The sequence below is a fragment of the Brachyhypopomus gauderio genome, unplaced genomic scaffold (assembly GCF_052324685.1).
Source record: "Brachyhypopomus gauderio isolate BG-103 unplaced genomic scaffold, BGAUD_0.2 sc51, whole genome shotgun sequence".
In the NCBI taxonomy this organism is placed as follows: domain Eukaryota; kingdom Metazoa; phylum Chordata; class Actinopteri; order Gymnotiformes; family Hypopomidae; genus Brachyhypopomus; species Brachyhypopomus gauderio.
In genome coordinates this window covers 2790606-2817731 of record NW_027506876.1, presented here as the reverse complement: position 1 = coordinate 2817731, position 27126 = coordinate 2790606, and the positions used below count along the sequence as shown (strand labels likewise).

Below are 27126 nucleotides of genomic sequence, written 5' to 3'. Positions count from 1 at the left end.
CTAGACCTTTAATCTTTAACCTAACTCTAAATTCAACATTGTGATGATTTTTAACTAAAAGTTACATTAATGAGTTGATTTCTGATCACTGAACTAATGTGACAGTGGCAACAACCAGAATCTTAATATCATGACAGACTTTGTGTTTGTGCTTGTACATGTTAGCATGAACATTTGGGTGGTGGGCTGTTAGTTAGGGAATAGGTCTTGTGACCCAGAGGGTTGTGGGTTTGATTTCCAGAAATAGCACCTCCCAGGGAAATGGGAGCTGTGCTTCTTCTTTGCTTTCCTCTCCTCAGTCATTTCCCAGGGAAATGAAGTTCCCTGATCAAGGCACTTAATCCCAACTCCCTGGGCTTCAGTGTGCGCAAATCTAGTCTAAGATTAAATAAATACAGTTTCAAAATGTAGAAATACACAAAGAATACTTAACCATTAGAACAACACTGTTAATTGAACTGTGCTGTTTAAATAACAATGCTTTTTAAAATAAACTATGGTATTGAAATGAACTATGCCCATATTTTAAAGTCTAGTGTATTGATGATATTGATTATTGTCCAGGCTTATATATTTTTGCTGGCTATTTGGAATTACCACTGCTGGTTGCTAGGAGACAAAGCACATCATCATGATATAACCAGGTCCATAACTGCTGAGCCTCTACTGCCTCTGTTACTTGTGCGTATATGATGTTGATGAAGAAAAAAGAGATGTCTATCACTTTGCAGCTGAAAAAGATAATTATAGCGACAATTTCAAGTTCAGTTTCCTTTTAGTTGCCATTTGTCATTTGTCTTATTTTGTGAAATACCGTAGCCTACTGGGTTTTCCATCCACCGAGTTTTTGCGCATTTTGAAAATGCGCATGAAAAAGCTGGATGGAAAAAGTCCAAAATTCGAAAAAAGCCCCAAATATCGCAAAAAGATTTTTACGCTAGGAGGAGGTGGAAAAGTTAGACTATCGCATCGCCAAAATCGGAAAAACTGGATGGAAAAGGGTTTTTCCGCATAAACGATGACGTATCATGCCTCAAGTCATGTGGTTCTGTACATGATCGCGATGTAAAGATGGCAAATGCATACAAAAACAGTTCTGGAGAGAGCAAAAATTTAATTTAACTTCTCCATGTAGCCTATAGAAAAGAAAAAGAAAAAAATGTTTCAAAACCTCAACGTGCAAAAATGCGTAGGCTGCCAGATGGATGTAAAAACAACTATTGTTTGGCGTCCTCTCACGTGATCTAAAGTTTATTCGCATAACTGTAATGAATGGAAACAAGGCTTAATTCGCATTTTTTTCTGCCGAAACTTGGAAATTGCGCATTATTTTTAAGAAAGGTTTGGATGGAGACCCGGTCAAATACAATCCAGTTGTAAACTTGCCCTAATCGATATCTCCCGCTGCTAAATTCCATGACATCAGCAAATGGTACTTCAAAGCTGTACTTTCATTAGATTGCTACAATAAAGGCTAATTGTAATAATCAGTTGTGAGCATTTCTTTGAAATGGAGAATAACGTAGTATCGCTCGCGCACAGTGACGCGTCCGCCCTTGCTTGACCTCGAGCGCCATTCTGAAGAACTTCCACGTTTACAAAAATCTGTGTAAGGGGGTGGGCGCAGGAGGAGATGTATGCAGGAAATTAAGCAGCTTGTAACAAATCTAGCCATATCTCCTCGTTTACTAAAGACAACTTTAAAACCAGATGAAGTTCCTTTGAGTTATTTGACTTATTTTTCATTTGGCGAATAACGTTTTGGTGCGATACTCACAATCGCCTCATTACCCGTAAAAATGTTGCGCCTGGGTTGTATTTTAGGTGTAGTGATTTCCTTATGGTTCTACGTGGACTCTAACCCTGGACCGGTGGAAGACATTGTCGTGGACCGATTTTCAGTTCCCAAACTCTGCATTAGAGAGGTCAAAAACGGGGACTTTGTTCGATATCACTATAATGGCACTTTTATTAACGGAACACAGTTTGACTCGAGGTAAGGGACGTATGCTTGTGGAAAAAATGATTGCGATTTGCATCATATCGGTAGCCAACATAATTGTTTACATTTTTGTAAGGTATGGATAACTGTGCGACCCATGAACGCTTTGTTGTTGATAAGGATCAACAAAAGTTTGTGTAACAGAATGTAACCTAGTGCAGTAAATAGCGACATTTTTAGAGTCAAGATTTTCTTTCTAATCTGAATTTAAAGCAGCTGGCAAATCACAAGATTACTTAAATGTTATTATATGTATGCCACGTGGTCTCATTGATCATGTCCTTAGAATTGCACTGTACTTAAGCAGTGCAGTGGAATATGCAGTGAGCTATGGAAGTTTTTCTGTCTCAATATTAAAACTAAAATGTAATACGCATACATTTTGATGCTTTATTTGTGCCTTTATTGAAATGAAAATGTACTTCCCGATTTTAATTATCAAGTTCATGTGATCAATAAAAATATTCAAATGCACACTCAGTTGCTCTGGCACCGCGCTCAATTTGGCAATAACAGTCATAACATCAATAACATCTCAGTGCCAAATAAGGCAGAGATGTCTGCCACTTGCTTAATTAACCTTTCACACTGATCGACTGTAAATTCACCATAAGGACTCGTCTGCTACCCTTTGAATTAATCTAATGAGCGCTTCTGCGGCCATATTTAAAAAACTCACCTGTACTGCGTGCTATAGTCCCGTCCTGATTGGCTGCCTGCGGTAGAAAGCTGTGGAACACGATTGGCTGAATAAAGTGGGGCTGTGGAAACTGATTGGAAGGTTGATGGAATATAATTTGACTATAATTTGACTGTAGTGGAAGAACATGGAAAGGAAGATGCATTCTGCTCGGATTGCATTTTCAAAATGCATTTTGAGCGCTGTTTGTATCATAATGTTAGTGCAAACGGGAGGTGCTATTTCTCCATTAACATTTGAATTTTGACATCTTTTTAGCGTGGTGGTGAGGTTGAAAATTACATGTGAAGAGCATTTTAATTACAATTTTGATACAACATGATCACACTTGATAATTAAAATTGGGAAATACATTTTCATTTTAATAAAGGCACAAATAAAGCATCAAAATGTATGTGTAAATGAAATATGAATACATGTCTACCAATTAACTGGAACTATTGCATTTGAATTTGAATGTTGAGCTCAGAGTTGCTTGTATGAGTGGAACATGTAAATGCAAATGTGTCTTTCATTTTAATATTGAGACAGAATAACCTCCATAATGAGCCCTCCAACAGCAAACGCTTAAATGGGCATAAACAGGATGAGAGTTAGGCCTACCCAATCTTGACCATTTTGTTAGTTATGTGTACTTAAAGGTGCAAAGATATTTATGTCCAAACTGTATCAAGAAGCAGTTTACCCAGAATCTCCCTGCCCTCTTTGTCCCGCCCATGATGGTAGCTACGATAGGGGTACTGCATTTTTCGGCGTGGTCGGACAGGGCCGGCAGATAGCAGGTGTGGATAGAGGCATTGTGGGTATGTGCATTAATGAACACAGGAAGATTACAGTACCCCCCCATCTGGCCTATGGCAGTCAAGGAGCAGGTAAGTCATCTCATTTTCAAAAACCAACAGTTCTCTAGTATGTTATTTTGAATCATATATTTTTTGCAAGATGGCTTTATTTAATCTACATGCTTGATACATTATTAAAGATTATTAAATTATCTGCATGGCTTTACAGTAAAATAATTTCTCAGCCTTGATTACCATCAATGACAGTCTAATTATTCTCTTTCTCTTTCAGGTGAAACCATTCCTCCTGACACAACATTAGTATTTGACCTGCTCCTATTGGATGTCTTTAACCGGGCTGACCAGGTGCGGACACAGGTGATTAACACACCTGAGAACTGCACACGCTCCGTTATGCGGACAGACTTTGTGCGCTTCCACTTCAACGCTAGCCTGCTGGACGGCACCAGGTTCGACTCCAGGTGAGCGAGAGCTGCAAAACAACAAATGATGCTCAACCAATGAAAAGACAGTATGGAAAACCACATGGGCGTGTTCAATACTTCTGCTTTTTAGGGCATTTTTATACTTGGGCCATTTTAGCATTTCAGATGGTAGATCTTATCCCTCTAAACAGACATAAAAATGAATACATTCAGACCCCTGTAGGGTAACCAAACCCTGTAAATGTAATGTAATGAAATTACTACATTCAGTTTTGACCCGTGACCCGTCACTTTTGACCCGTAACTCAAATCAGCCATTAGATATCCTAAAAACAAATTATTCATCATCCATTTTGTTTCTTACCTTTTGGTTACATTGTCAGGCTTCCATAGCCATGAACATATTGGTTTAAATATGTTTGTTGTGGCCCACTGGGCCTTTCTATTGACAGCATACAAAACAGTAAACACTCTAAACTGATTTGGCCTTACATGTCTGGAAATGTCGGCCTTGTGTTGTGAAAAAGACAAAGACAGAAGCCCCTAACTGACGATCAGATGGTTGAAGGAGGAGCTGCTGTGGCCCGTTGGTGTATAATGTGTTTTGTGTATAGTGTGTTTATCATTTCAGTTTTGGCAATTATTATTGTTTTCTAATTATACCTGGGTCGAAATTGACTCTAACAATAGAACGGTCATCATTTCAACAAGAGCATTTTATAAAACAGTAACATTAAAAAAAAACAATGTCAAAAAGTCTTGATGCAATAAATAAATGTATATACTACTATTATGCATTAAAACCTACAAACAGGTCGGTCACAACCCTAATCCTAACCCTAATACACTAACCCTAACACCATAACCGTAACATTGACACTAACACTAACCCACACACTAGAGGGAAAAAAATTAGCTGCATATGAAAACACAGATAGAAATATAATGCAAATCATCCATTGACATTTCATTTCAATAAAAAATCGAATAAAGAGGCTTTTGTCACGTCTGTAAAATTCAAGTGCCTGTTTGTTTGTTTGCACAGGAATGTGTGTGTTGACTTTGCCCTTGTGTGAGCCCTGCGTAGCTATGACCGCTCCCAGACTCAGGACACGCTGGTGGGTGAGGGATGGCTCATTCGTGGCCTAGAGGAGGGGTTGCTAGGGATGTGCGTAGGTGAGATTCGAAGCTTCATCATCCCACCATTCCTGGCCTTTGGAGAAAAAGGATATGGTAAACACCTCACAACGGCTGCATGTTTACAACCCATATAAACACCATCCAACCCACGCAGCCTTGTAAATAACACTGAATTGAACATGCTCATCTTTATAATATGCAATATGTAAAATTATATAAGTTATATGTGTGATATAGTATGTAATATAAGATTACATACTCTTCAAAGAGCACCTGCTCTAGTGACCCTAAATACTCCACTGCACTGTCATCTATTTAATGCCAAGTCTGAATTTTAACTATTGTATCCTTTTGTATTATTGTAAGTTGCTTTGGATAAAAGCATCAGCTAAATAAAGAAATAAATAGAAAAAATAAGATTAGTTATATGTGTAATATTGTACATAATATACGATTATTTATATGTAATCTTATAAGTATGTAGTATGTTACAACATCTGTTTCTGGTTTGAAAAAAAAACCTGATTTGACCATTAGCTAGAAAGTCAACACAGCCAACAGCCCCACTCTTACCCACCCTGACCAACCCTAACCTAATCCTTACCCACCATAACCAACCGTGACCCACCCTAAACCCTAAGCCCACATGTGGATAAGTGCTCTCTCCCTGTTCCTCCCTCTCACCCAGGAAGAGCTGTGCCCCCTCACGCAACATTACTGTATGATGTTCTTCTTGTGGACCTCCATAATCCTAAAGATGAAATCTCTGTGGAAATTCTGGAGGTGTCAGAACACTGCACACGGAAGTCTGTCATCGGAGATTATATACGCTACCATTACAATGGCACCTTCCTCAATGGGGCCACCTTTGATACCAGGTTGGTCAGTAGGTCACCTGGATGTTAGACGTCCCCACTACACCTGTGGAAATACTCAGGGGAAATCTCAGAGGTGGGAGGGAGTAAATATGGTGAAGAATTGAGCAAGGCACACTTGGCCAGCACTTCCAGGGGTCAGACCAGGTTTGCTGTAGTCATGCACCTCTGGCCTATTCACAGTGCTACAGAGGAGGTGTGTGTGCTGGATGTCATGTCTACCCCTTGAGGTGTAATTATGTTTTAAAGGTCATCTCAATCACAGAATTTTGTGTGTGAAAAAGGGTGTGACAGGACCGCGTTGCGACATGACACAAAGTATGATTTATTGTAAGCTATAAAACAAATCAAACTACAGTGTATTCCTGAACTCACTTCCATCCTGTTCACTTCCAATTGCAATTGAGCACTTACTATGTGACCTGCTGCTAATTACAAGTTACTCTGGAAAGGACCAATTACCTAATAATGAAAATGTAAATGTGTAGTTTTTTATTGTGTTTACATTTGTATTTTTATATATATGAGAAATCAAAATCAGCCATTTAAATAGTCATGGGGAAATGTCTATAACATCCTCAATATCAGAAATGTGTATATCAGCCATAGAATGTATATACATATATACACACACACACACACACACACACACACATATACATACATATATATATATATATATATATATATATATATATATATATATATATATATATATATATATATATATATATATATATATATATATATATATATATATAATGTGTGTGTGTGTGTGTGTGTGTGTGTGTGTGTGTGTGCGTTTTATACATATAGTTTTGTACATGGTAGCTTCATCTATGTGTGTATCTGCTCTATGCATAACACATCCACTTTGCACGTTATTTATTTATTTATTTGGACTTCACAGCTACCAGCGCAACAGCACATACAACACATACATTGGCCTGGGCTATGTGATCTCTGGGATGGACCAGGGCCTGCAGGGAGTTTGTGTGGGGGAGAGGAGAAGAATCATCATCCCACCACACCTAGCATACGGACAGCATGGAGCAGGTACACCTAGCGTATGAAGAACTTGGAGCAGGTACACTAGTGTATGAACAGCTTGGAGCAGGTACACTAGCGTATGAACAGCTTGGAGCAGGTACACCAGACAACATGGCGCAGGTACACCAGACAACATGGCGCAGGTACACCAGACAACATGGCGCAGGTACACCAGACAACATGGCGCAGGTACACCAGACAACATGGCGCAGGTACACGTAGCGTACGGATAGCTTGGAGCAGGTATGACACCAACACACTGACAGTCTGAGTGCTTTAGACCTACATTGCTGTACAAAAATATTAGGTACAAAAATTAATAGAAAACAAACAGAAAATGTGCATGTGTATGTACGAGCGTGTGTATGTGCATGTGTATATGTGTGTGTATGTGCATGTGTATACATGTGTATGTATGTGCGTAAACATATGTGTGTACATGCATGTGTATAGGTGTGGGTGTATGTGTACGTGCATGTGTAAATGTGTTTGTGTGCATGTGTGTACTTGCTCTGCCCCATTCTTAGGTAGGTGTGTGTGTGTGTGTGTGTGTGTGTGTGTGTGTGTGTGTGTGTGTGTGTGTGTGTGTGTGTTTTCGGGTAAATGTGTGTGTGTTTGTGTGTGTGTATTCTCAGGTAAAGACATCCCAGGCTCTGCAGTGCTGGTGTTCTACATTCACGTGATAGACTTCCACAACCCGAAGGACCCTGTGCAGGTGGAGGTCACCATCAAACCAGAGCACTGTAACAAAACCAGCGAGAAGGACGATGTCATTGAGTACCACTACAACTGCTCTCTCCTGGATGGCACAGTGCTCTTCACGTCGTAAGTGATGTCTGCTCATCGCATTTTCACTGCATTACAAAATGTACATATAGAAATATTTGGTTCAACCAAATTAGTTTTGTGAATTCCACTGAACAGAATGGTTGCCAAGTCTGTCACTGAAATATAACATGATAACTCCGATAACATGAACCTTGCCCAGAAGCAACTAAAGACACTGTTAACTTGAGCTGAAATGTAAGATCCTAAAAAGCTTAGCAAAATGTGAAATGAGACAATGTGATGGGGTGAGTGATGTGATGGGGTGAGTGATGTGATGTGAGCAGTGTTGCGAATAACGCCGTTAAAAATAACGGCGTTAGGTAACGGCGTCATTTAGTCAGTAACGGGATAATATAATTAATTACTTTTCCTGTCGTTACAATGCCGTTTACGTTACTGGTCATTAAAAGCGGTGCGTTACTACATATTGATATACTAATGCAAGCGGACCGCTGCCCAGGCTAGTGAGGAGTAACAGATCTCTATAGGTCACAGTTCTCGGTGTAACACCTGTTTAAACTTAACAAGTCAGTAAGCGATTGGCTAAGGCAGCTCAGCATGTGGCTCCGGCAGGCTAATCTATAGCAGCATAACTAAAGGGAGGGGTTCAGAGGTCACCACAGTCATGAGGGCTCACTGAGACATTGCTTTCCAGTCAAGTCATAGTCACAAATAGAGTGATGCCATGACACAGCTAGATGACAGCATCAACATCTCAGATTACCAGAAATCTCAACGTCTGGGGCCCCCCAAGCCCCTACACCTTACAAGGGGAATATTAGCTGAAGGCTTGATTAAATAGGTGAGTCTTAAGTCTAGGTTTAAAGATTGGAACTGTGTCAGAATCTCAGATTGGTCACTGGGGACTTGGACTCGGACACTTGTAAAGCTACTTTGTTCTAAAAAGTGCTATATAAATAAAATTTGATTGATTGATTGATGTGATGTGAGTGAGTGGAGTGTGATGTGATGTTTGTGAGTGGAGTGTGATGCGAGTGGAGTGTGTATGTATGCGAGTGGAGTGTGTATGTATGCGAGTGGAGTGTGTATGTATGCGAGTGGAGTGTGTATGTATGCGAGTGGAGTGTGTATGTATGCGAGTGAGTGATGTATGTATGCGAGTGAGTGATGTGTCGCCCTTGGCTTGCTCACAGGGGGCTTTGACTCAGACACTTGTAAAGCTGCTTTGTGACAACAACTGTTGTAAATGTGCTATATAAATAAAATTTCATTGATTTGTGTGATGTGAGTGAGTGGTGTGATATATGTGAGAGAGGGAGTGATGTATGTGAGTGAGTGGTGTGATATATGTGAGAGAGGGAGTGATATATGTGAGAGAGGGAGTGATATATGTGAGAGAGGGAGTAATGTATGTGAGTGAGTGGTGTGATGTATGTGAGAGAGGGAGTGATATATGTGAGAGAGGGAGTGATATATGTGAGAGAGGGAGTGATATATGTGAGAGAGGGAGTGATATATGTGAGAGAGGGAGTAATGTATGTGAGTGAGTGGTGTGATATATGTGAGAGAGGGAGTGATATATGTGAGAGAGGGAGTAATGTATGTGAGAGAGGGAGTAATGTATGTGAGTGAGTGGTGTGATATATGTGAGAGAGGGAGTGATATATGTGAGTGAGTGGTGTGATATATGTAAGAGAGGGAGTAATGTATGTGAGTGAGTGGTGTGATATATGTGAGAGAGGGAGTAATGTATGTGAGTGAGTGGTGTGATATATGTGAGAGAGGGAGTAATGTATGTGAGTGAGTGGTGGGTGGTTATTCCCTTTAACTTGTGTGCACAGCCACAGACACACAGTAAATGTGCCATATTTTGTCAATTGTGATTTTTTTCACTGCAATCAAATTTTGTCCTCTGCTTTTTACCCATCTGTGCGCACACACACACTAGTGATTATTAGGGGGCTGTGGATCACACGTGCCCAGAGCGGTGGGCAGCCCTAGCCCGGCGCCTGGGGAGCAGTTGGGGTTAGGTGCCTTGCTCAAGGGCACCTCAGTCATGGCCTCAGGTCTGGGAATCGAACCCACGACCCTCCGGTCACAAGACCAGTTCCCTACCACCAGTCCATGACTCCCCCAGTACAAAGACAGATGAGGCACAGCAACAAACCTCATTCTGAAATTATATTACATACATGATGTGGTCTTAGTTAATCTGACTAAAAATGCAAATATGAACATGGGAGCATATTGCAGGAATCAGGCAGATAATCTGTCAGTCATGTTGTATTCCCATTTGCTTCTGACAGGACCGACTATGAAGCTGTCCAGAGTGTGGTGCTGGGGGCAGATAAGGTGATTGACGGGCTGGACGAGGCGCTGAGGGGCATGTGTGTGGGTGAGAGAAGGATCGCCATAGTTCCACCCCACCTGGGCCATGGAGAGAGAGGAGGTGAGAGACACCACATTTCCCAGTGTCTTTTATACTGGGAATCTGCCAGACTGAGATCACCCCTCTGAAAGTGATATTTTCTAAAAGATCAGCCCCATTCCAAGCAGCTTGATAATGGTGATGGGTGCTGACCCAGTTTTGTCACTCTGCTTCCTCTAGCGGGTGATGTCCCCGGCAGCGCTGTGCTGCGCTTTGAGCTGGAGCTGTTGTCCTTACAGAAGGGTGTTCCTGAGGGTTACCTGTTTGTGTGGCTTGAGGACAGTCCAGCACAGCTCTTCCAGGCTTTGGACATGAACCAGGACAGTGAGGTGCTCCTGGAGGAGGTGATTTAATTTGTTATTCATCCAGATTCCCAGAACATCTAAAATGTTTTTAAAATAAAATGAAATAATTTTCAAAAAGTATTTTCAGCAGTTAAACTGACAAGTCACTGACCACCAACATTGGTGCCGCAGACCACCAGGGGGCCACCAGTTGAAAACCCCTATCTTAAATGTGGGAAATGTGAATGTGGGAAAGAGTAATAATTTATTTGTCCTTTCTCCATATTCATGTCTTTCTCTCTTTTCCCAGTTCTCAGACTTCATCAAGCAACAGGTGGCAAAAGGCAGAGGGCGTCTGAAGCCAGTGCAGGATCCTGAGGTTGTCATTGGTGACATGTTCAAGAACCAAGACAGGAACAGCGATGGTCGCATTACTGCAGATGAACTGAAACTCAAAGCGGAGGAAGACAAAGAGAAAGAAAAGGCCCGACATGAAGAACTGTGAGGGTTTAGTTAGGGTTAGAACTGTTAGAACTAACCGTAGAACTGTGAGGGTGACACAGCCTCAGACAATCAGAGGAAATATTGCAGGCACACATGCAATCAGCTACACACCCACAGTGACTCGCAGCTACATGGCTGACTGACTGACATTGATACAGTCCAACAAAATTTGCTGTCAGTGACAAACACAACTCAGGTTTTTTTGGCTAAGAAAAAACAAAGTCAAACCAAAGTGTATTTGCACTGTATTTTTTAAAATAATTATTCTTATGTTTGGAAGAAAACCATGTGCCCTTTTCATTGTCATATATGAAAGAAGGACCTGGAATTGCTTTACTGTTTTGTAGATTTAGTTTTTCTAACATTTTTTCTTTTTTGTATGTATTTGTTTATGCATCTAGGGAACAATTGTTCTAAAACCTGAAGTGTGCTGTTTAAACTAGTAAAACCAGTAAAATGCATGGATATAGGATAAAGTCATTTTTATAGGGTTTGAAAAGCCCTATATTGTTATCCCACTGCTTCTAATTCTTCTTCTTGTCCATATTTGTGCGATTAATACAGCCTGAACAGCTTAATGTACAGACTCTGTTCATACTGCGTTCTACGGTCTCGATGCTGTGACTTGTTCTAAGTATTTTTTGAGTCGATAGGATTTGTAGTTTTTAATAAATTTATGTTTAAAAGTTTGCAAACCCCCATTAAAATGAATGGCGGAATGTTCAGAATTTCAAATTATAACTGCCAGTTAGAGTGTGAGTTGGCATGAAAAATGATCAAAAAAATTTCCTGGATAAACTGCTGTAAAATCTTTACACCTTCACCTAGAAGCTTAGAAGATAAGTTAAATATGTCCCGAACTATGACTGTTTAGTCGGAGGGTGCAAATCAGACTTAAATAAGGCTTCTCCACTCAGAGAAAGTCAAAGTCAAATTTATTTATATAGCGCTTTTCACAACACATGTCACAAAGCAGCTTTACATCAGCACGACTCCTCGTGGCAACGGCTCATCCAACCCCGGCATCAGCACATCCACCGGCAAGCCAGACCATCCCCCAGGTGCCTGCAGGTGCCTGTATCCAATCGTCTTGGGTAGAGGCATGCAAGAAGATAGACAATACAGACTGAGTGGACATGAATTTAAACCACCATTAATTTAAATGTACATAGCTCACGTGCCAGTGATGAGCATGTGGCTCCGGCAGGCTAATATATAGCAGCATAACTAAAGGGAGGGGTTCAGAGGTGACCACAGGCATGAGGGCTCACTGAGACATTGCTTTCCAGTCAAGTCATTGTCACAACTAGAGTGATGCCATGACACAGCTGGATGACAGCATCAACATCTCAGATCACCAGAAATCCCAACGTCTGGGGGCCCCCGAGCCCCTAAACATTACAAGGAGAATATTAGCTGAAGTCTTGATTAAATAGGTGAGTCTTAAGTCTAGATTTAAAGATTGGAACTGTGTCAGAATCTCGGATTGGAGCTGGAAGGCTATTCCATAATTGAGGGGCTTTAAAAGAGAAAGCTCTGCCTCCGGCTGTAGTCTTACAAATTTTTGGAACTAGGAGAAATCCAGCATTTTGGGAGCGCAAAGGGCAAGATGGGTTGTAGTAGGCAATGAGTTCACTCAGATATTGTGGGGCAAGACTAGTGTTGCCACCTGTCCCAGTTTTCCCGGGACTGTCCCAGTTTTCACATGCCTGTCCCGGTTTTTCTTCTTTTTAATATTCAGTCCCGGCAAAAAAACTAGGTTAGTTCAAACCACGATTCAGACTGTTTCTGCACACTTTAAATCTGTATTTTTCTCTCGCTGTGTTCATTTTAAACCCCTCTGGTAACATTTTACGTCCCCCCCCGCTAAACAACTTACGTCTCTCATACCCACTAGACATACGCACATATACACCACACAGACACACACATACATACATCTCTCTCATACCCACTAGACATACACACATATACACCACACAGACACACACATACATCTCTCTCATACCCACTAGGCATACACACATATACACCACACAGACACACATACATACATCTCCCTCATACCCACTCCACAAACACACATCACACAGACACACATACATGCATCTCTCTCATACACACTCCATACACCACACACACATACATACATCTCTCATATCCACTCCAGACATTAGCAATGGCGGCGCGTGCACACGCAGCAGCTTCTCTCTCTCCCGAGGAATCGGCATTTTTGTGTTTTTTTTCCCATGATTCGCAGTGTTTTTGTACGTCCTTGTTGTGCGTTCATGTCTCGGAACGCACATACAGTCGTGAGTTTCTGCTTGAAGCTGGCAAAAACAAATTTTTGGAATCCAACCAAGAACTCCACAAAGAGCTGCGAGTCTGCGGCTTGCTCAGGTCACTGGCACCCCCACCGACCCCCTCCGCTGCAGCATCTCGCCCACCGTGGAAGCGCCACAAGCAGCAGGATAGGAGGCAGAGACGGGGCAAGCGTGGAGGCATCCGATTGAGGCTAGCGGCTAGCCCACACAAACCAGCTATCCCAACCATGATTCTGGCCAACGTGCGATCATTGGACAATAAACTGGACTACATACGCTTACTTCAGTCAGCTCAGAAGTCCGTGAAAGACTGTTGTGTTTATGTATTTACGGAAACCTGGCTCAACGACAGCGTCCCGGATCACGCTGTTCAGCTCGAACGGCTAACATGCTATCGAGTACCAGGAGAGAAGTCACAACCTCTGCAATAAGTTTCTTCTGAGGAGAGAGACAAAGTTTACCTAAAAGCAGATCGTTTAACTAAAAGAGTTTAAAGTTTAACTAAAAGATTAACGTTTTGAGACTCTTCTTGAAGCTGTGAAGGGATGAAATGCCTCTGAGCTCTTCAGGAAGAGAGTTCCAGAGCTTTGGGCCATAGTGGCTAAAAGCACCCTCGCCAATCTTTAATCGGCTTTTAGGAATCACTACTAAATTACTGTTTGAGAGACCTGAGAGACCTGACTGGGACATATCTAATCATCATTTCACTGAGGTAAAGACCATGAAGACATTTAAAAACCATCACTAGAACCTTATAATCTATTCTAAACCTGACAGGTAAACAGTGCAGTGAGTGGAGTGCAGGTGTAATATGGTCTCTCTTTCTCCTGTGGGTCAGAACCCTTGCAGCAGCGTTCTGAACTCGCTATAGGTGAGAAATAGAGCCTTTTGGGAGAGCAGATAGAACAGCGTTACAATAATCTAGCCTTGATGTGATAAATGCATGGACAATTTTTTCACTGTCAGCAGGAGAGAGCATATCTCGGACCTTAGCAATGTTTCGAAGGTGAAAATAAGCTGTCTTGCATGTAGGTTCTTAACACATAGTTTGATTCAGATTCAGATTCATTTGATTTAAATAAATCTGGACATCATTCCTTTGTGAATCACTGCCAAGAACAGGAACCTCTGTCTTCCCTTTAATTAATTGCAGAAAATTGTCAGACATCCAAGTCTGTATATCATGTATGCAGTCAAACTGTGAGCAGATTGATTTTAGGGCTTGAGGTTCTAGAGAAATATAAAGTTGAGTGTCATCTGCATATTGATGATAACTAATACCATGTTTATTAATGATATGTGGTAACGGAAGCATATATAGGTTGAATAGTAAAGGCCCAAGAATTGATCCTTGGGGGACGCCACAAGTAATTTTTTGACGTGTAGAGGAAGAGGTACCTAATGCTACTAAAAAATATTATAATTCGTGATGTGCTAGTTGGGAGGTTCAAATCGCTGTTGTGAGTCCGGTTAGAACTCCAAAGAAAGGTTTAGTCGCACTCCAGTGGGTTTAACTTGCGTTTGCTGTTTATTCTCACTTTAAGTGACGTGTGGTTCTAGAACAGATAAATAAATAAATCAGTGTCTGAATAATGACAAATTAACTAACTAAAGTAATATCACAATTACATTATAAAATGACTGCAATATTAACATTTCTAAATACTCTGTCCCTAAACGGATGTAACACAAATTCCCCACAGGTAGCCCGCATTTAAATGTTCACACGAGCAGAACATAGCATAAAGGGGAGTGAAAATAGGTATATTCAGCGAAATAGACTATAATTTGAACTTTAACATTACCTACTTTCATATCCACGCACACAATCACGACGGGGTGGCAACGAACTGTAAACAGTGACAACAACTTAGAACTGTGATTTAGTGCAGCTCCTTTCTCATCTGCCTGCAGCTCACATGTGCTCTGCATGTGGCTCACATGTGCTTTAAGCTCTGCCCCTTAAAGGTCCAGTACAACAGTTTTCGGCAGCCTTTTTAACAGCCGCCCCCGTATTCACCTGTGAATACGAACAACTAAAAAAGGCTGAATAAAGGGGGTAATTAGTCTTCCTCAGGTAAGGCGGGTAGGCTGACAAGTCTTGCCACGGGTCGAATGTAGGTTCTTCCCTTCACTGACACTTCAGCTGATCTGATCCGTTTGTCTGGTCCAGCGAAAACTTGAAAGACTTTCCCTACAGGCCAAAGAGCTTGTGGAAGCTGATTATCCACAATCATGACCACATCTCCTACTTGTAGATTGGCGGATTCAGTTTTCCACTTCAGGCGGGCTTGGAGTCCTGGCAGGTAGTGCTTCAGGAAAGTTCTCCAGAATTGGTCGGCCAGAATTTGACTGTGCCTCCACCTTCTTCGCCCGAGAATCTCTGAGTTGTCATAGACGACTTGCGGCAGCGAGGCATCTCGCCGCCCCATAAGGAGATAGTTAGGGGTTACTGGGTCAGGGTCTGCTACTTCAGATGAGGTGTAGCCCAGGGGTTTTGAATTGAGCATCCCCTCAATCTCAATAAGCACTGTGCGCAACACCTCTTCGGTGACGGTTTGGGATCCAATGATGACTTGAAGAGCAGTCTTCAGCGAACGAATTTCACGCTCCCAGCAACCTCCGAAGTGTGGGGATCCAGGAGGATTGAAGGCAAACTTGATTTGCTGGCAAGCCAGCTGCTCTTTGAGTTCAGGATGAAGTGTTTGAAATGCTTCCTGCAATTCCCGTTCTCCTCCTCGGAAGTTCGTCCCCTGGTCACAGAGAATCTCCTTAGGTTTCCCGCGCCTGGATATAAAACGTCTCAGAGCCATTAGAAATGCATCTGTGTCAATACTGGGAATTAAATCAAGGTGGACTGCTCTCCTAGTTAGACATTTAAACAATATCCCCCACCTTTTCTCGTTACTGTGTCGGATCTTGATGTTGTACGGCCCAAAACAATCCACACCAGTGGAATAGAATGCCGGCTTGAACAGACGCAGTCTGGCTGGAGGGAGGTCCGCCATTCTGGGTGGATTAGGGTGACCTTTCCACCTCTTGCACTCAACACAGGATTTCTGATGGCGACGTACGGCTTCACGTCCACGTAACACCCAATATCTCCTTCTGATCTCAGCAAACACTCTTTCTGGTCCAGGATGTTGGAGCCTCTCGTCATAATCCTGGATTATGAGTTGGGTCAGGGCATGTCTGGGATCCAGAACAATGGGATGCACTTCATCCACAGTCATGTCAGGATTACGACGTAAACGGCCTCCCACTCTGATGAGCCCTATCTCCTCATCGAACTCAGGTGCAAGTAGGAGGAGACGACTAGACTTAGCAATGGGTTTACCTGCCTTTAACTGTGTGATTTCCTCTAGGAATGACTCTCTTTGGGCCTGTTGTAGAGCTTCTAGTTCGGCGGCAGCATAGGACTCAGCAGTGAGAGGGTGGTTAGGGTCGGCTGCCCCATGAAGTTGATTTGCGATGGCTTTTAAGAAGCTGTCCCAAGTCTGGTACTGATGTGGGTCTGGAACACTAGAGCTAGACATAGTTAAACAAATGACTTGTCGTTTCAGCTCACCTTCAGGATCACTCTGAGGTGGGGGTGGTAGATTGGGCCAGTCATTTGGAGTCAGTTTCAGGAATTCAGGTCCGTCTGTCCATCTACTGCCTTTGCTGATGTCTTGGATAGTGAGGCCACGAGTGATGTCGTCCGCCGGGTTGTCTTGTGAGGGCACGTACCTCCATGTGGCCGCTTCGGTTAACTCTTGTATTTCCGCCACACGAGTACCCACGAAGACTTTGTATCTGCAGGAATCTGAACCCAACCAGGTTAGGACTGTGGCAGAGTCAGACCACAAGATGCAGTTGCGTATGGGAAGGGTTAACTCAGTGCTGATAACCTTGTAGAGCTGGGCGCCCGTTAAGGCAGCACACAACTCTAGCCGAGGAACAGATTGTTGCTTCTTTGGGGCAACACGAGACCGTGCTGCGAGGAAGGCAACCTCAACTTCTCCCCCTGGACTCTCTGTCCTTAGATAAGCTACTGATCCATATGCCTGTTCGGAGGCATCACAGAACACATGAATGTCTCTCCTACTGTTGGGTTGGTCCAGGCTGGGACTGGTGTAGCACCTAGGCAGTGTGATCTTGTGCAACTGTGCCAGCTCTGCTTCCCATGCATGCCACCTTTGTAATAGCTCCTCAGGGAGTTGTGGGTCATCCCAATCCCTTCTCTTTTCCCACAGGTGGCGTACAATAACCTTGGCTCGGGTGGTATAAGGCGCTATGTAGCCAAGAGGGTCATACTGACTGGCTAAAACTCTATAAATATTCCTCATAGTAGTCATTGAGCAATTGATGTGTCTGTGTTTGTAAGTAAGGGTGTCAGACTTACAGTTCCACTGTAGTCCAAGAGCTGGTTCTTGGACGTCAGACTGATCTTGGTTTAGCCACAACTCACAGCTGGATGACTTGAGGTCCGAAGGGAGATGCTGAATGATATCTGGTTTATTACTTGCCCACTGCCTCAGCTCAAATCCCCCTTCGGCTAAAAGTGAGTGCAGTTTGTCTATAAGTGTCTTGGCAGCTGCTGGGCATGTGAGACTCTGTAAACAGTTGTCCAGAAAGATTTGTTAATGGCAACATGTATGTCTTCTTCCGGTTGGCTGTGGTCTGTGACATGTTTTTGCAATGCGAATGTTGCGCAACAGGGGCTACAAGTAGTTCCGAAGGGAAGTACCTGCCACTCGTATACCTCAAGAGGGTTGTCTCGCTTCATGTCTCGCCATACAAACCGCAACAGGGGTCGATCTGCAGGTAGGAGACTCACATGATGAAACATGCCACGGATATCGCTGCTGAAGGCCACAGAATGTTCTCTGAAACGCAATAACACCGCTTGCAAGGCAGGGCCCAGAGTGGGACCTGGTAAGAGGAGCTGGTTAAGGTTGTTGCCTTGGTATTGGAATGAGCAGTTGTACACTACACGGTTCTTCCCATTATGTTGGACCATGTGGTGGGGTATGTACCAAGCTTCAGCACTAGTCTCCAGATGGTGGTCTGCCAACTTCACTACATAGCCAGCTTCAACTAGCTTGTCGATCTCCTGCTGATAAGCAGCAGCCTTTTCTGGTGATTTGGTTAGGCGCTTCTCTGTGCTTCTCAGGAGTGGCAACACTGATTCTGGAGTAGCTTTCAGGAGAGGTGCGTTCTTGATTCGAAAGAGGGGTGTGGCATAACGCTCAACGCCATTGACATTAACTCTCACTGTTTGTTCTTGCAGGAGCCTAACTGCCTCTTGGTCTTGTCGTGACCTAACCGCTAACTTCTCACTGCGATAGGGGAGCACATCCATCTGCCATAGCTTCTCTACACATGAGAACAGCTCTGTGGGTGATGGTGTAGATGTAAAGAGGCAGTGACTTACATTAGTGGAGGATTCAATGGCTTGAGCTGGTCCCTGTAGCGTCCATCCAAGGAGCGTCTTCACAGCTGCTGGTCCTCCAGGTGGTCCTAATCTGACTGGCTCTATAGGTGTAATGAGGTGTGTATAGTCGGCGCCGATCAGTAACATGGGATGAACTCTGTTTAGAGGAGGGAGGGGCAAGCCTGACAGATGTCTATATTTCTGCTGGAGTGAGACAACTGGATGGGAATGTTCAGCTAAACTCAATTGCTCGGCTGTGAAGGCACTCTGAATATTGTACATCTTGTCAGGATTGGCTGCTGGAGAAATTGTGAAAGACACGGCGGCTCCTTGGAGCTTCTCCACTTCTTGTCTGACTGTACGAAGAGCTAACACTTCTTTACTTCCTCTAAGGCCCAACAGTTTAGCGGCTGGCTGGAGCAGAATAGTCCTCTCAGATCCGTCGTCTAAGACTGTATATGTCTCAAGGGACTTGTCACCATTCCTCAGGAGTACCTTACTGATCTTCAGTAGCACCGTGCAGTTGTAGGCTGGACGGTCAACGTACATAACTTTGTTGGCAGTGTTAACAAGGCAGTTTTCTGCTGAAGATGTAGGTGATGTTTGTTCCTCGTCTGGCCTCTCGTTCACCTCGTGCAGCACAAGCAGATGTCTTCTGCCACAGGTCTTACAGGGAGCTTTGAGTGTACATTTTGCAGCTTGGTGATTACGTCCGCAACGCCAACACTTATTGTTTACTTTGATCCATGTCACCCTTTGTTCTTTGCTCAGGCTCTTAAAGTTGGAACAGTTGTTCAGGAAATGCTTGTCATTGTCACAATAAGGACAATAGGCTGTTACCTTTCCTACTCCCTTTGACTTGTTGGAAGGATGTCCAGGTACGCCTGGTGCTGCTACACTCTCTGATCCTGAGACCTTCTCAGTACCCAGGAGGATAGTAGCAGTCTTACTAGAATGTTTAGGAGTGCGCTTGGTATCAGGCTTCTTGGTGAACGACTCCTCTCTTCTGGGGGGCTTCATGTGGTCTTCCTGCACTTCCAGCTCGTATTCTAGCCACTCAGCAAATCAACGAGGGTGGGAATGGCCACTCTTAGAGGATGGATATATCTCTTAAAGCTAGTGTTGAGGTCATAGGGAAGTTTACTTAAGAGCCTTGAAACGTGAGAGCCGCAACTTAACTCTACTTGCCCTCTTTGTCCCAGTTGTTCTAACATGCCTACCAGTGATCGCACGTTGAGGGCAAACAGACGGAAGCTCTTAACATCGCCGCTGCGTATATTTGGACTATCCATTAACTCTGCGATCCGTTGCACTGCAAGCTTGTGAGGCTGTCCATACATCTTAGTGAGAGCCATCATTGTATCCGTGTAAGGTTGCCTTGAGTTGCAGTAGGAGTCAGCTACAAGTGAAGCTTCTTCACATTGGAGGTGATCTGTCAGGATTTGGTACTTGTATCTTTCAGTGCCATTGACTGGTAACAGATTATCCAAAGCAATCTTCATGCGTGCAAACTCTCTGGGGTCTGGTGATGTAAGGCTGGGTATGGTGGGTTTAGGCCCCCTGTATGTAGTCTCTCTCAGTGGTTCATCTAGGCAGGGTGGTTGGAAAAATGAAGAATCTTCACCTGGAAAGAAAGGTGCACTCTGCTGGGGTGTAGCTGTATAGTTATAGGGCAGACCTCTTGATGGTTGGGTAACTCGAAGTTGAGTTAAGTCTTGTAACAGATTTCCTTGGTTGCTGAGTGCTGGATATTGTTGCTGCTGGTAGAGCCCATAACCACCACTGTACACACTTTGAGGTGGAGGAGGCAGGAATTGAGAGTGATGGGCTGCTGGCTGGGGCTGTAAAGCAACCATCAGGTTTTGGAACTGTTTACGGAGTTCAGCATTTTCTTGACGGATCTCTCTGAGAGCAGCACTGACTTCAGAAACGTGGTGGGTTTGCTGCTCTCCGGTGACTAGTCCCCTAGATTGGCTAAACTCAGATTCTTGCTCCTCACTCTCCCCCAGGCTCATCGAGCTCTGACTGATTGGTGGTGATGGAGATCTTGTAGCTGGAGGCTCTGACCTTATTCGATCCATAGATGCTCCCTTTTCATTTATAAATGGTAAACGAAATTGACTCTGAGCTCCAGGTCCACTGAGGTCATAATGTGATAGGTAGGAAGGTACTGATAGATTTCGTTTGGGTCGAGCGTCTGCTACTGCTGACTCTTGATTCTGCATCTTTAAACAGCAATTTGCTTATCCGGCTCGAAGGACCATTAAAAAATATTATAATTCGTGATGTGCTAGTTGGGAGGTTCAAATCGCTGTTGTGAGTCCGGTTAGAACTCCAAAGAAAGGTTTAGTCACACTCCAGTGGGTTTAACTTGTGTTTGCTGTTTATTCTTACTTTAAGTGACATGTATGGTTCTAGAACAGATAAATAAATAAATCAGTGTCTGAATAATGACAAATTAACTAACTAAAGTAATATCACAATTACATTATAAAATGACTGCAATATTAACATTTCTAAATACTCTGTCCCTAAACGGATGTAACACAAATTCCCCACAGGTAGCCCGCATTTAAATGTTCACACGAGCAGAACATAGCATAAAGGGGAGTGAAAATAGGTATATTCAGCGAAATAGACTATAATTTGAACTTTAACATTACCTACTTTCATATCCACGCACACAATCACGACGGGGTGGCAACGAACTGTAAACAGCGACAACAACTTAGAACTGTGATTTAGTGCAGCTCCTTTCTCATCTGCCTGCAGCTCACATGTGCTCTGCATGTGGCTCACATGTGCTTTAAGCTCCGCCCCTTAAAGGTCCAGTACAACAGTTTTCGGCAGCCTTTTTAACAGCTACATAGTAATCACGCCCAGTTAAATACGATCTAATCCAGTCTAAGACTAATCCACTAAGGCTTACCCAGCTCTGTAGTCGATCAAGAAGTATTACATGATCATCGGTGTCAAAAGCGGCGCTTAAATCTAGCAGAAGAAGGACTGAGAGTTTGCCTGCATCCTTATTCAATCTCAAGTCATTTACTACCTTAACTAGGGCTGTTTCAGTGCTGTGGAGAGCTCTGAAACCAGATTGAAAAGTGTCATTTATTTGATTTACTTTGACATAATCATTCAACTGGATTGACACAACGTTTTCAATGATTTTGCTAAGAAAGGAAAGGTTAGATATAGGTCGATAATTATTGAGAATTGTGGGATCAAGATTTCTGTTCTTTAATAGTGGTTTAACCATTGCAGTTTTAAAAATGTTAGGGAATTCTCCCAATTGCAGAGACTGATTAACAATCGTTAGAATTTCATTAACTAATGAGCTCAGAACCTGCTTGAAAAAGCATGTTGGTAAAGGGTCCAGTTCACAAGTAGAGGATTTTAGTGATGAACTCACATCAAGTAGTGTTTCCATGTCAACTTCTTGGAAATAAGACATATTAAAATTAAAGTTAGGCTGAGTAACTGATATAAGGGTTGATAGTCTATTAGTGCTTGTTGCTATATTCTGCCTTATACTAGTAATTTTGTCCCAAACAAATATTGCAAACTCATCACATTTTTCAACTGAAACAGTCTCAGGGAAGACACAGGAGGTGGGGTTTACTAGCTGATCTATACTTCTGAACAAGGCAGCTGAGTTATTATTGGATGAATTGATTAAAGTAGAGAAATAGTTTTTCCTTGCTGATTTCACTTCACTGTTGTAATTCTGCAATGTTGTTTTATAAATATCAAAATGTACTTGCAACTTTGACCTTCGCCAACGTCTCTCAGCCTGCCTACAATCTTGCCTAAATTTTATAATAGATGGAGTGTTTCTTCAGGGCATCTTAATTTTACCAGAGATAATTTTAGTTACCTTTGGTGCCACAGCATCAATACAGTTCCTAACTCTGTGTGTGAATGTTTCAACTAGGTCATTCCCATTTTCTGAGAGAGGAGGGAGGGACTGTATCATGTCCAGGGGTGGAAAGTAACTAATTACATTTACTCACGTTACTGTAATTGAGTACTTTTTAATTTGAGTAATTTGTAATTTTCTGAGTAGTTTTTGAAATATGTAATTTTTACTTTTACTTGAGTAAATTTTGACCCAAGTAGTTTTACTTCACTACATTTGAACGCCCTCACATTACTGAGTAAAAAAATATTGATTGGTGAATCGGTGATAAATTTAATGCGGGCAGAAATTTAAACTTCTGAGTCCCGGAACTGAAGGCCAATTGCGTGGCCTTGCCTTGCGGGCGCCCTTTCTATGGAGTCAAAAAAGGGTCATAAAGATTTTGCATTTGTAAAACAATAGTCACAAATGTTCTGAAACTTGCAACTGCGTTTAAACAACTACATGCACTTAAAATCCATCTCCACAAATGAACTGGGATGTGCTAATGTGGAAAAAATATTTCAAATATATAAAAATATATATATATTTTTAATTTGTAGAAAAAAAATGCATTTGTAAATCCAATGTTGTGAATGTGTGAATCATATGGAATTTGTCAGGTTGTAAATGTGACAGTGAGCGTTTTTCAGTGTGGAGGTAAAAATTCTCGCATTCACCTTCTCTGCTGCAGTTGCGAATCTCTTGCTGCAGTTGCGAATTTTGACCCTGTTTTGACGCCTAATTCATGGACCAATAGGAAAGCTTTAGCTGGACCAATCAGATTGCGAGGTTGTTTAACCAATCATAACACTGATTTAGTGCCGTCACTCAACTTTGGCGCTCTGTTGGAACACGCCTCCCAATCTCTGTCATGGCGCTTCCAGGCACAAGCACATGATCAACATATCTTTTAATTAACTGACTTCAGGAAATTCAGAAAATGTATGAAAATACTCATTTACAGGATGATCCCCTGCAATTATTTGAAATGTGTTTTTACTTAAGTGTTGTAATATTGGCATTGCTACTTAGAATTTAAATCAAGAAAATCAAGCCTTGAAATCAAGCCTCATGTGAGAAATATTTTTGTCTGTATAAGTGACAAATAACAGTACTTTAAATTGTACCTATGGTAACAATATGAATGACTTGACACAAATCCTATGATCATAAAATCAAAGTTTTTTTTTTATTGAAAGATTAAATCATAGGGTTTGTGTCGAGTGTTTCATATTTATTTATTATTTATATGATGTCAAATCCTCTATTCCCACCCCACTAGAAATATTTGTGCTGTGTCTCTAATAGATGGTCCTTGACCAGATATTGTGTCCCCTGGAAAAGACGGATGAGGAGGATGAAGACTACCCAGTTGAAACCAGGTGCTGCATAGCTGGATATCTTCGCGAGTTTTATCGCAACAGGTGATAAAACAAAAAAGCCACCAATATATATGTGAAGGAAGTTGAAAAAAACTGTTTAAAAAATATCCGTGCGTAAAATCAATATATGTGCATGATGCAACACTTTTTGGGTTCTTCTAATTAGCTTCATTACTACTTCTTAATAAGATTAGTGCATGTTGCCCTCAAAAATAAACTCAAGAACAACATGTACAGCTTAGAACTATTGGGGCAGTGATGGCCTGGTGGTAGGGAACTAGTCTTGTGACCGGAGGGTCGTGGGTTCGAGTCCCAGACCTGAGGCCATGACTGATGTGCCTTTGAGCAAGGCACGTAACCCCAACTGCTCCCCGGGCGCCAGGCTAGGGCTGCCCACCGCTCTGGGCACGTGTGATCCACAGCCCCCTAGTAATCACTAGTGTGTGTGTGTTCTGACTGCACAGATGGGTTAAAAGCAGAGGACAAATTTCAATTGGGGTGTAAAAATCACAATTGACAAAATATGGCACATTTCATATTGCTACTAAGCTCAAAGTTTTTACCTTGTTACTGACACGCCCCCAATTGGGAAACTCAGGGCTTATCTTAAAATCTGAGTGCCCACTGGTAAAGTTTGTGGAGGCGTTCATGTGCTCTCCTCTCGCAAATACAACATTTCCAGCACGACTTAATGGCAGCATTAGACATTATTAAAGGAACACTGCACTGCTTCTTTTTTTTGCAGCTTCTCAATCATCACTGAAGGGCCTTGTTCAGTTTTGGACCGGATGGGAGGTCCCATCTTCTGACATGCAATTGGAGATAGTTCAGGGCAGTCTCCCGAAGACATCTACATGTTTCAAGTCCCTCGGCCTACCAGGCCACTACACTAAATTTAAAGACTTCAGTCGAGATAAAAAATTATGTGTAGCAACCTGTGACACAGGCTTTGGCTTGGTTTAAACCGTTTTGAAGATTTTATCTACAGCCTTGTGTTCATTTTGCCAGTTATATGTTTGTTCACAGAGCTAGTTACACATAGGTGAGCAGTGTATTCTCCTGCCCTACAATATTTCGGCTGTTACGTTAATAACATAGCTGTTCAAAGGAACATTGTTGCAGTAAAATAATATTTTTAAAAAATAGTTTTACTGAATAAATAGACATTATGCATTGTTTCAAATGCACATTTTATTTTCTATTCATTTTCTCTTGTTCAAAACAGCTGATTCAGTTAAAGATCAAAGATCATCCATCAAGTGTGATTAAGTGTGTAAAGAAATGTTAAAAATAAACTTAAACACATCATAAAATGGGCTGCAAGTCTGTTAATGCAAGGGACTAACGACTTGATTCAATCACACCTTCAACATACTGTACCACTACCCTGTAAATATCCTCCCAAAAGCATGCTGAATGAGCAACAGGATCAAATAGCTCTCTGAGCATTTCTAAGTGTTCGTTGGGCAAAGAACACACCAGTTCAGGAACCTGAATTCCTATTTGATCCACATCTGTGTCTTCGAAAGGCAAGTAGTTGAAATCCTGAAATGAAAACATTTGGATTTAACTATAGACACGTTTAAAAAAGTGTTTACTTAAAATAATTTTACTATGATAAAATCACCAACAATGGAGAAAATCCACAAATCTCAACAGAGTCAGGATGACTTTGGATTAGACCAATTTCCCACAGTTGGTTTGGGGTAAGATTGTGTTCAGTGCGTAGTGAATGGTCATTCCATCTCGCTCTAAATACATCTAGGTCATCCTGGATTCGTGTTATGAAAACATACTGGACACAGAAGAGATAAACACTGTTGGCCAAGTCCAGGACACCTTCGTCTTCGAGAAAATGGAGTAAATCATAATAGAGACTGGTCACACTGTTCCACACGTCCCGCCAAAGCCGTTCTATTCTGCCAGGAGAGAGTGCAGGGGTAATTGTAACACCAGCATCAACAAAGGCACTGTATTCTCATGAACAGAATTATTGTGAAGAAATATCTGAAAGTGACTTAACAGCTGATTAAACAAACTGCAAGTTACCTTTGATTATGAATGCTTTTTTCCAGTAATGAAACTGCCACAGCCACGAGTCTCAAACATGTAACGTGCGATATCTACATTCTTAGAACCATGGCTAATTCACAATAGCTGTAATGAACACACTTATTGTAGAACACACATGAAACATCAATACAACATTAAAAGAAATTAGAAAAGTACAATGTACAAAGGCATACATTTCTTATCAGGGATGGAAAGATCAATCAGCTATGTATCAGCACTTTTAGGTTGTGCTTACACTATGTTCAGACTGCCAGCTGTGATGATTTTTAAAATTAATGTGAAAAAGATCACTGCCTGAACTTATGGAATGGAATCATATGAACACAATTTTAAGCAAAAACCTCACTAGATAGTATTACAAAAAAAATAAACAAATGACAGCTAATTAGGGCAATGTTGAATGTTGAAGACTGACACAATTAAAAACTACTAGTAAAGCAAGAGGTACTGTACAATTATTGTGTGTTCTGATATACTGGCTAACTAGTGTCCTACGGGTTTGCTCCTTACCGGACTCTCCATTGTGTCTGTGCTTGTGCCTGGAAGCGCCATGACAGAGATTGGGAGGCGTGTTCCAACAGCGCGCCAAAGTTGAGTGACGGCACCAAATCAGTGTTATGATTGGTTAAACAACCTCGCAATCTGATTGGTCCAGCTAAAGCTTTCCTATTGGTCCATGAATTAGGCGTCAAAACAGGGTCAAAATTCGCAACTGCAGCAGAGAAGGTGAATGCGAGAATTTTTACCTCCACACTGAAAAACGCTCACTGTCACATTTACAACCTCACAAATTCCATATGATTCACACATTCACAACATTGGTTTTACAAATGCATTTTTTTTCTACAAATTAAAAAAATATATATATTTTATATATTTGAAATATTTTTTCCACATTAGCACATCCCAGTTCATTTGGGGAGATGGATTTTACGTGCATGTAGTTGTTTAAATGCAGTTGCAAGTTTCAGTACATTTGTGACTATTTTACAAATGCAAAATCTTTATGACCCTTTTTTGACTCCATACT

At 42.0% G+C, this 27126-nt stretch overlaps 1 protein-coding gene and 2 long non-coding RNA genes across 4 annotated transcripts; 2 read left to right on the top strand and 1 right to left on the bottom strand.

Moving 5' to 3' along the window:
• The first annotated feature begins 1592 nt into the window (after positions 1-1592).
• Positions 1593-11689, top strand: fkbp10b (FKBP prolyl isomerase 10b). 2 transcript variants are annotated; one of them, XM_076987143.1, is made up of 10 exons: positions 1593-1996; positions 3429-3574; positions 3777-3966; positions 5018-5163; positions 5759-5948; positions 6856-7001; positions 7631-7820; positions 10091-10233; positions 10393-10556; positions 10807-11689. In XM_076987143.1, exons 1-10 carry the CDS (start codon positions 1800-1802, stop codon positions 10999-11001), a joined length of 1707 nt encoding a protein of 568 aa, XP_076843258.1. In that variant the 5' UTR covers positions 1593-1799; the 3' UTR covers positions 11002-11689. The 2 variants fall into 2 exon arrangements, with proteins under 2 accessions (XP_076843258.1, XP_076843260.1); XM_076987145.1 differs by lacking the exons at positions 1593-1996; positions 3429-3574 and having other exon boundaries at positions 3830-3966; positions 4976-5163.
• A 1594-nt stretch (positions 11690-13283) lies between these two features.
• On the top strand, positions 13284-25251 carry LOC143487878 (uncharacterized). Its single transcript, XR_013124405.1, has 3 exons — positions 13284-14036; positions 23950-24065; positions 24769-25251. It is a non-coding gene; the product is annotated as an uncharacterized LOC143487878 (long non-coding RNA).
• LOC143487877 (uncharacterized) lies at positions 25234-26886 on the bottom strand. The gene is made up of 3 exons (XR_013124404.1): positions 26073-26886; positions 25820-25942; positions 25234-25568 (listed from the first exon to the last, which is right to left on the bottom strand). It is a non-coding gene; the product is annotated as an uncharacterized LOC143487877 (long non-coding RNA).
• Positions 26887-27126: the final 240 nt, after the last annotated feature.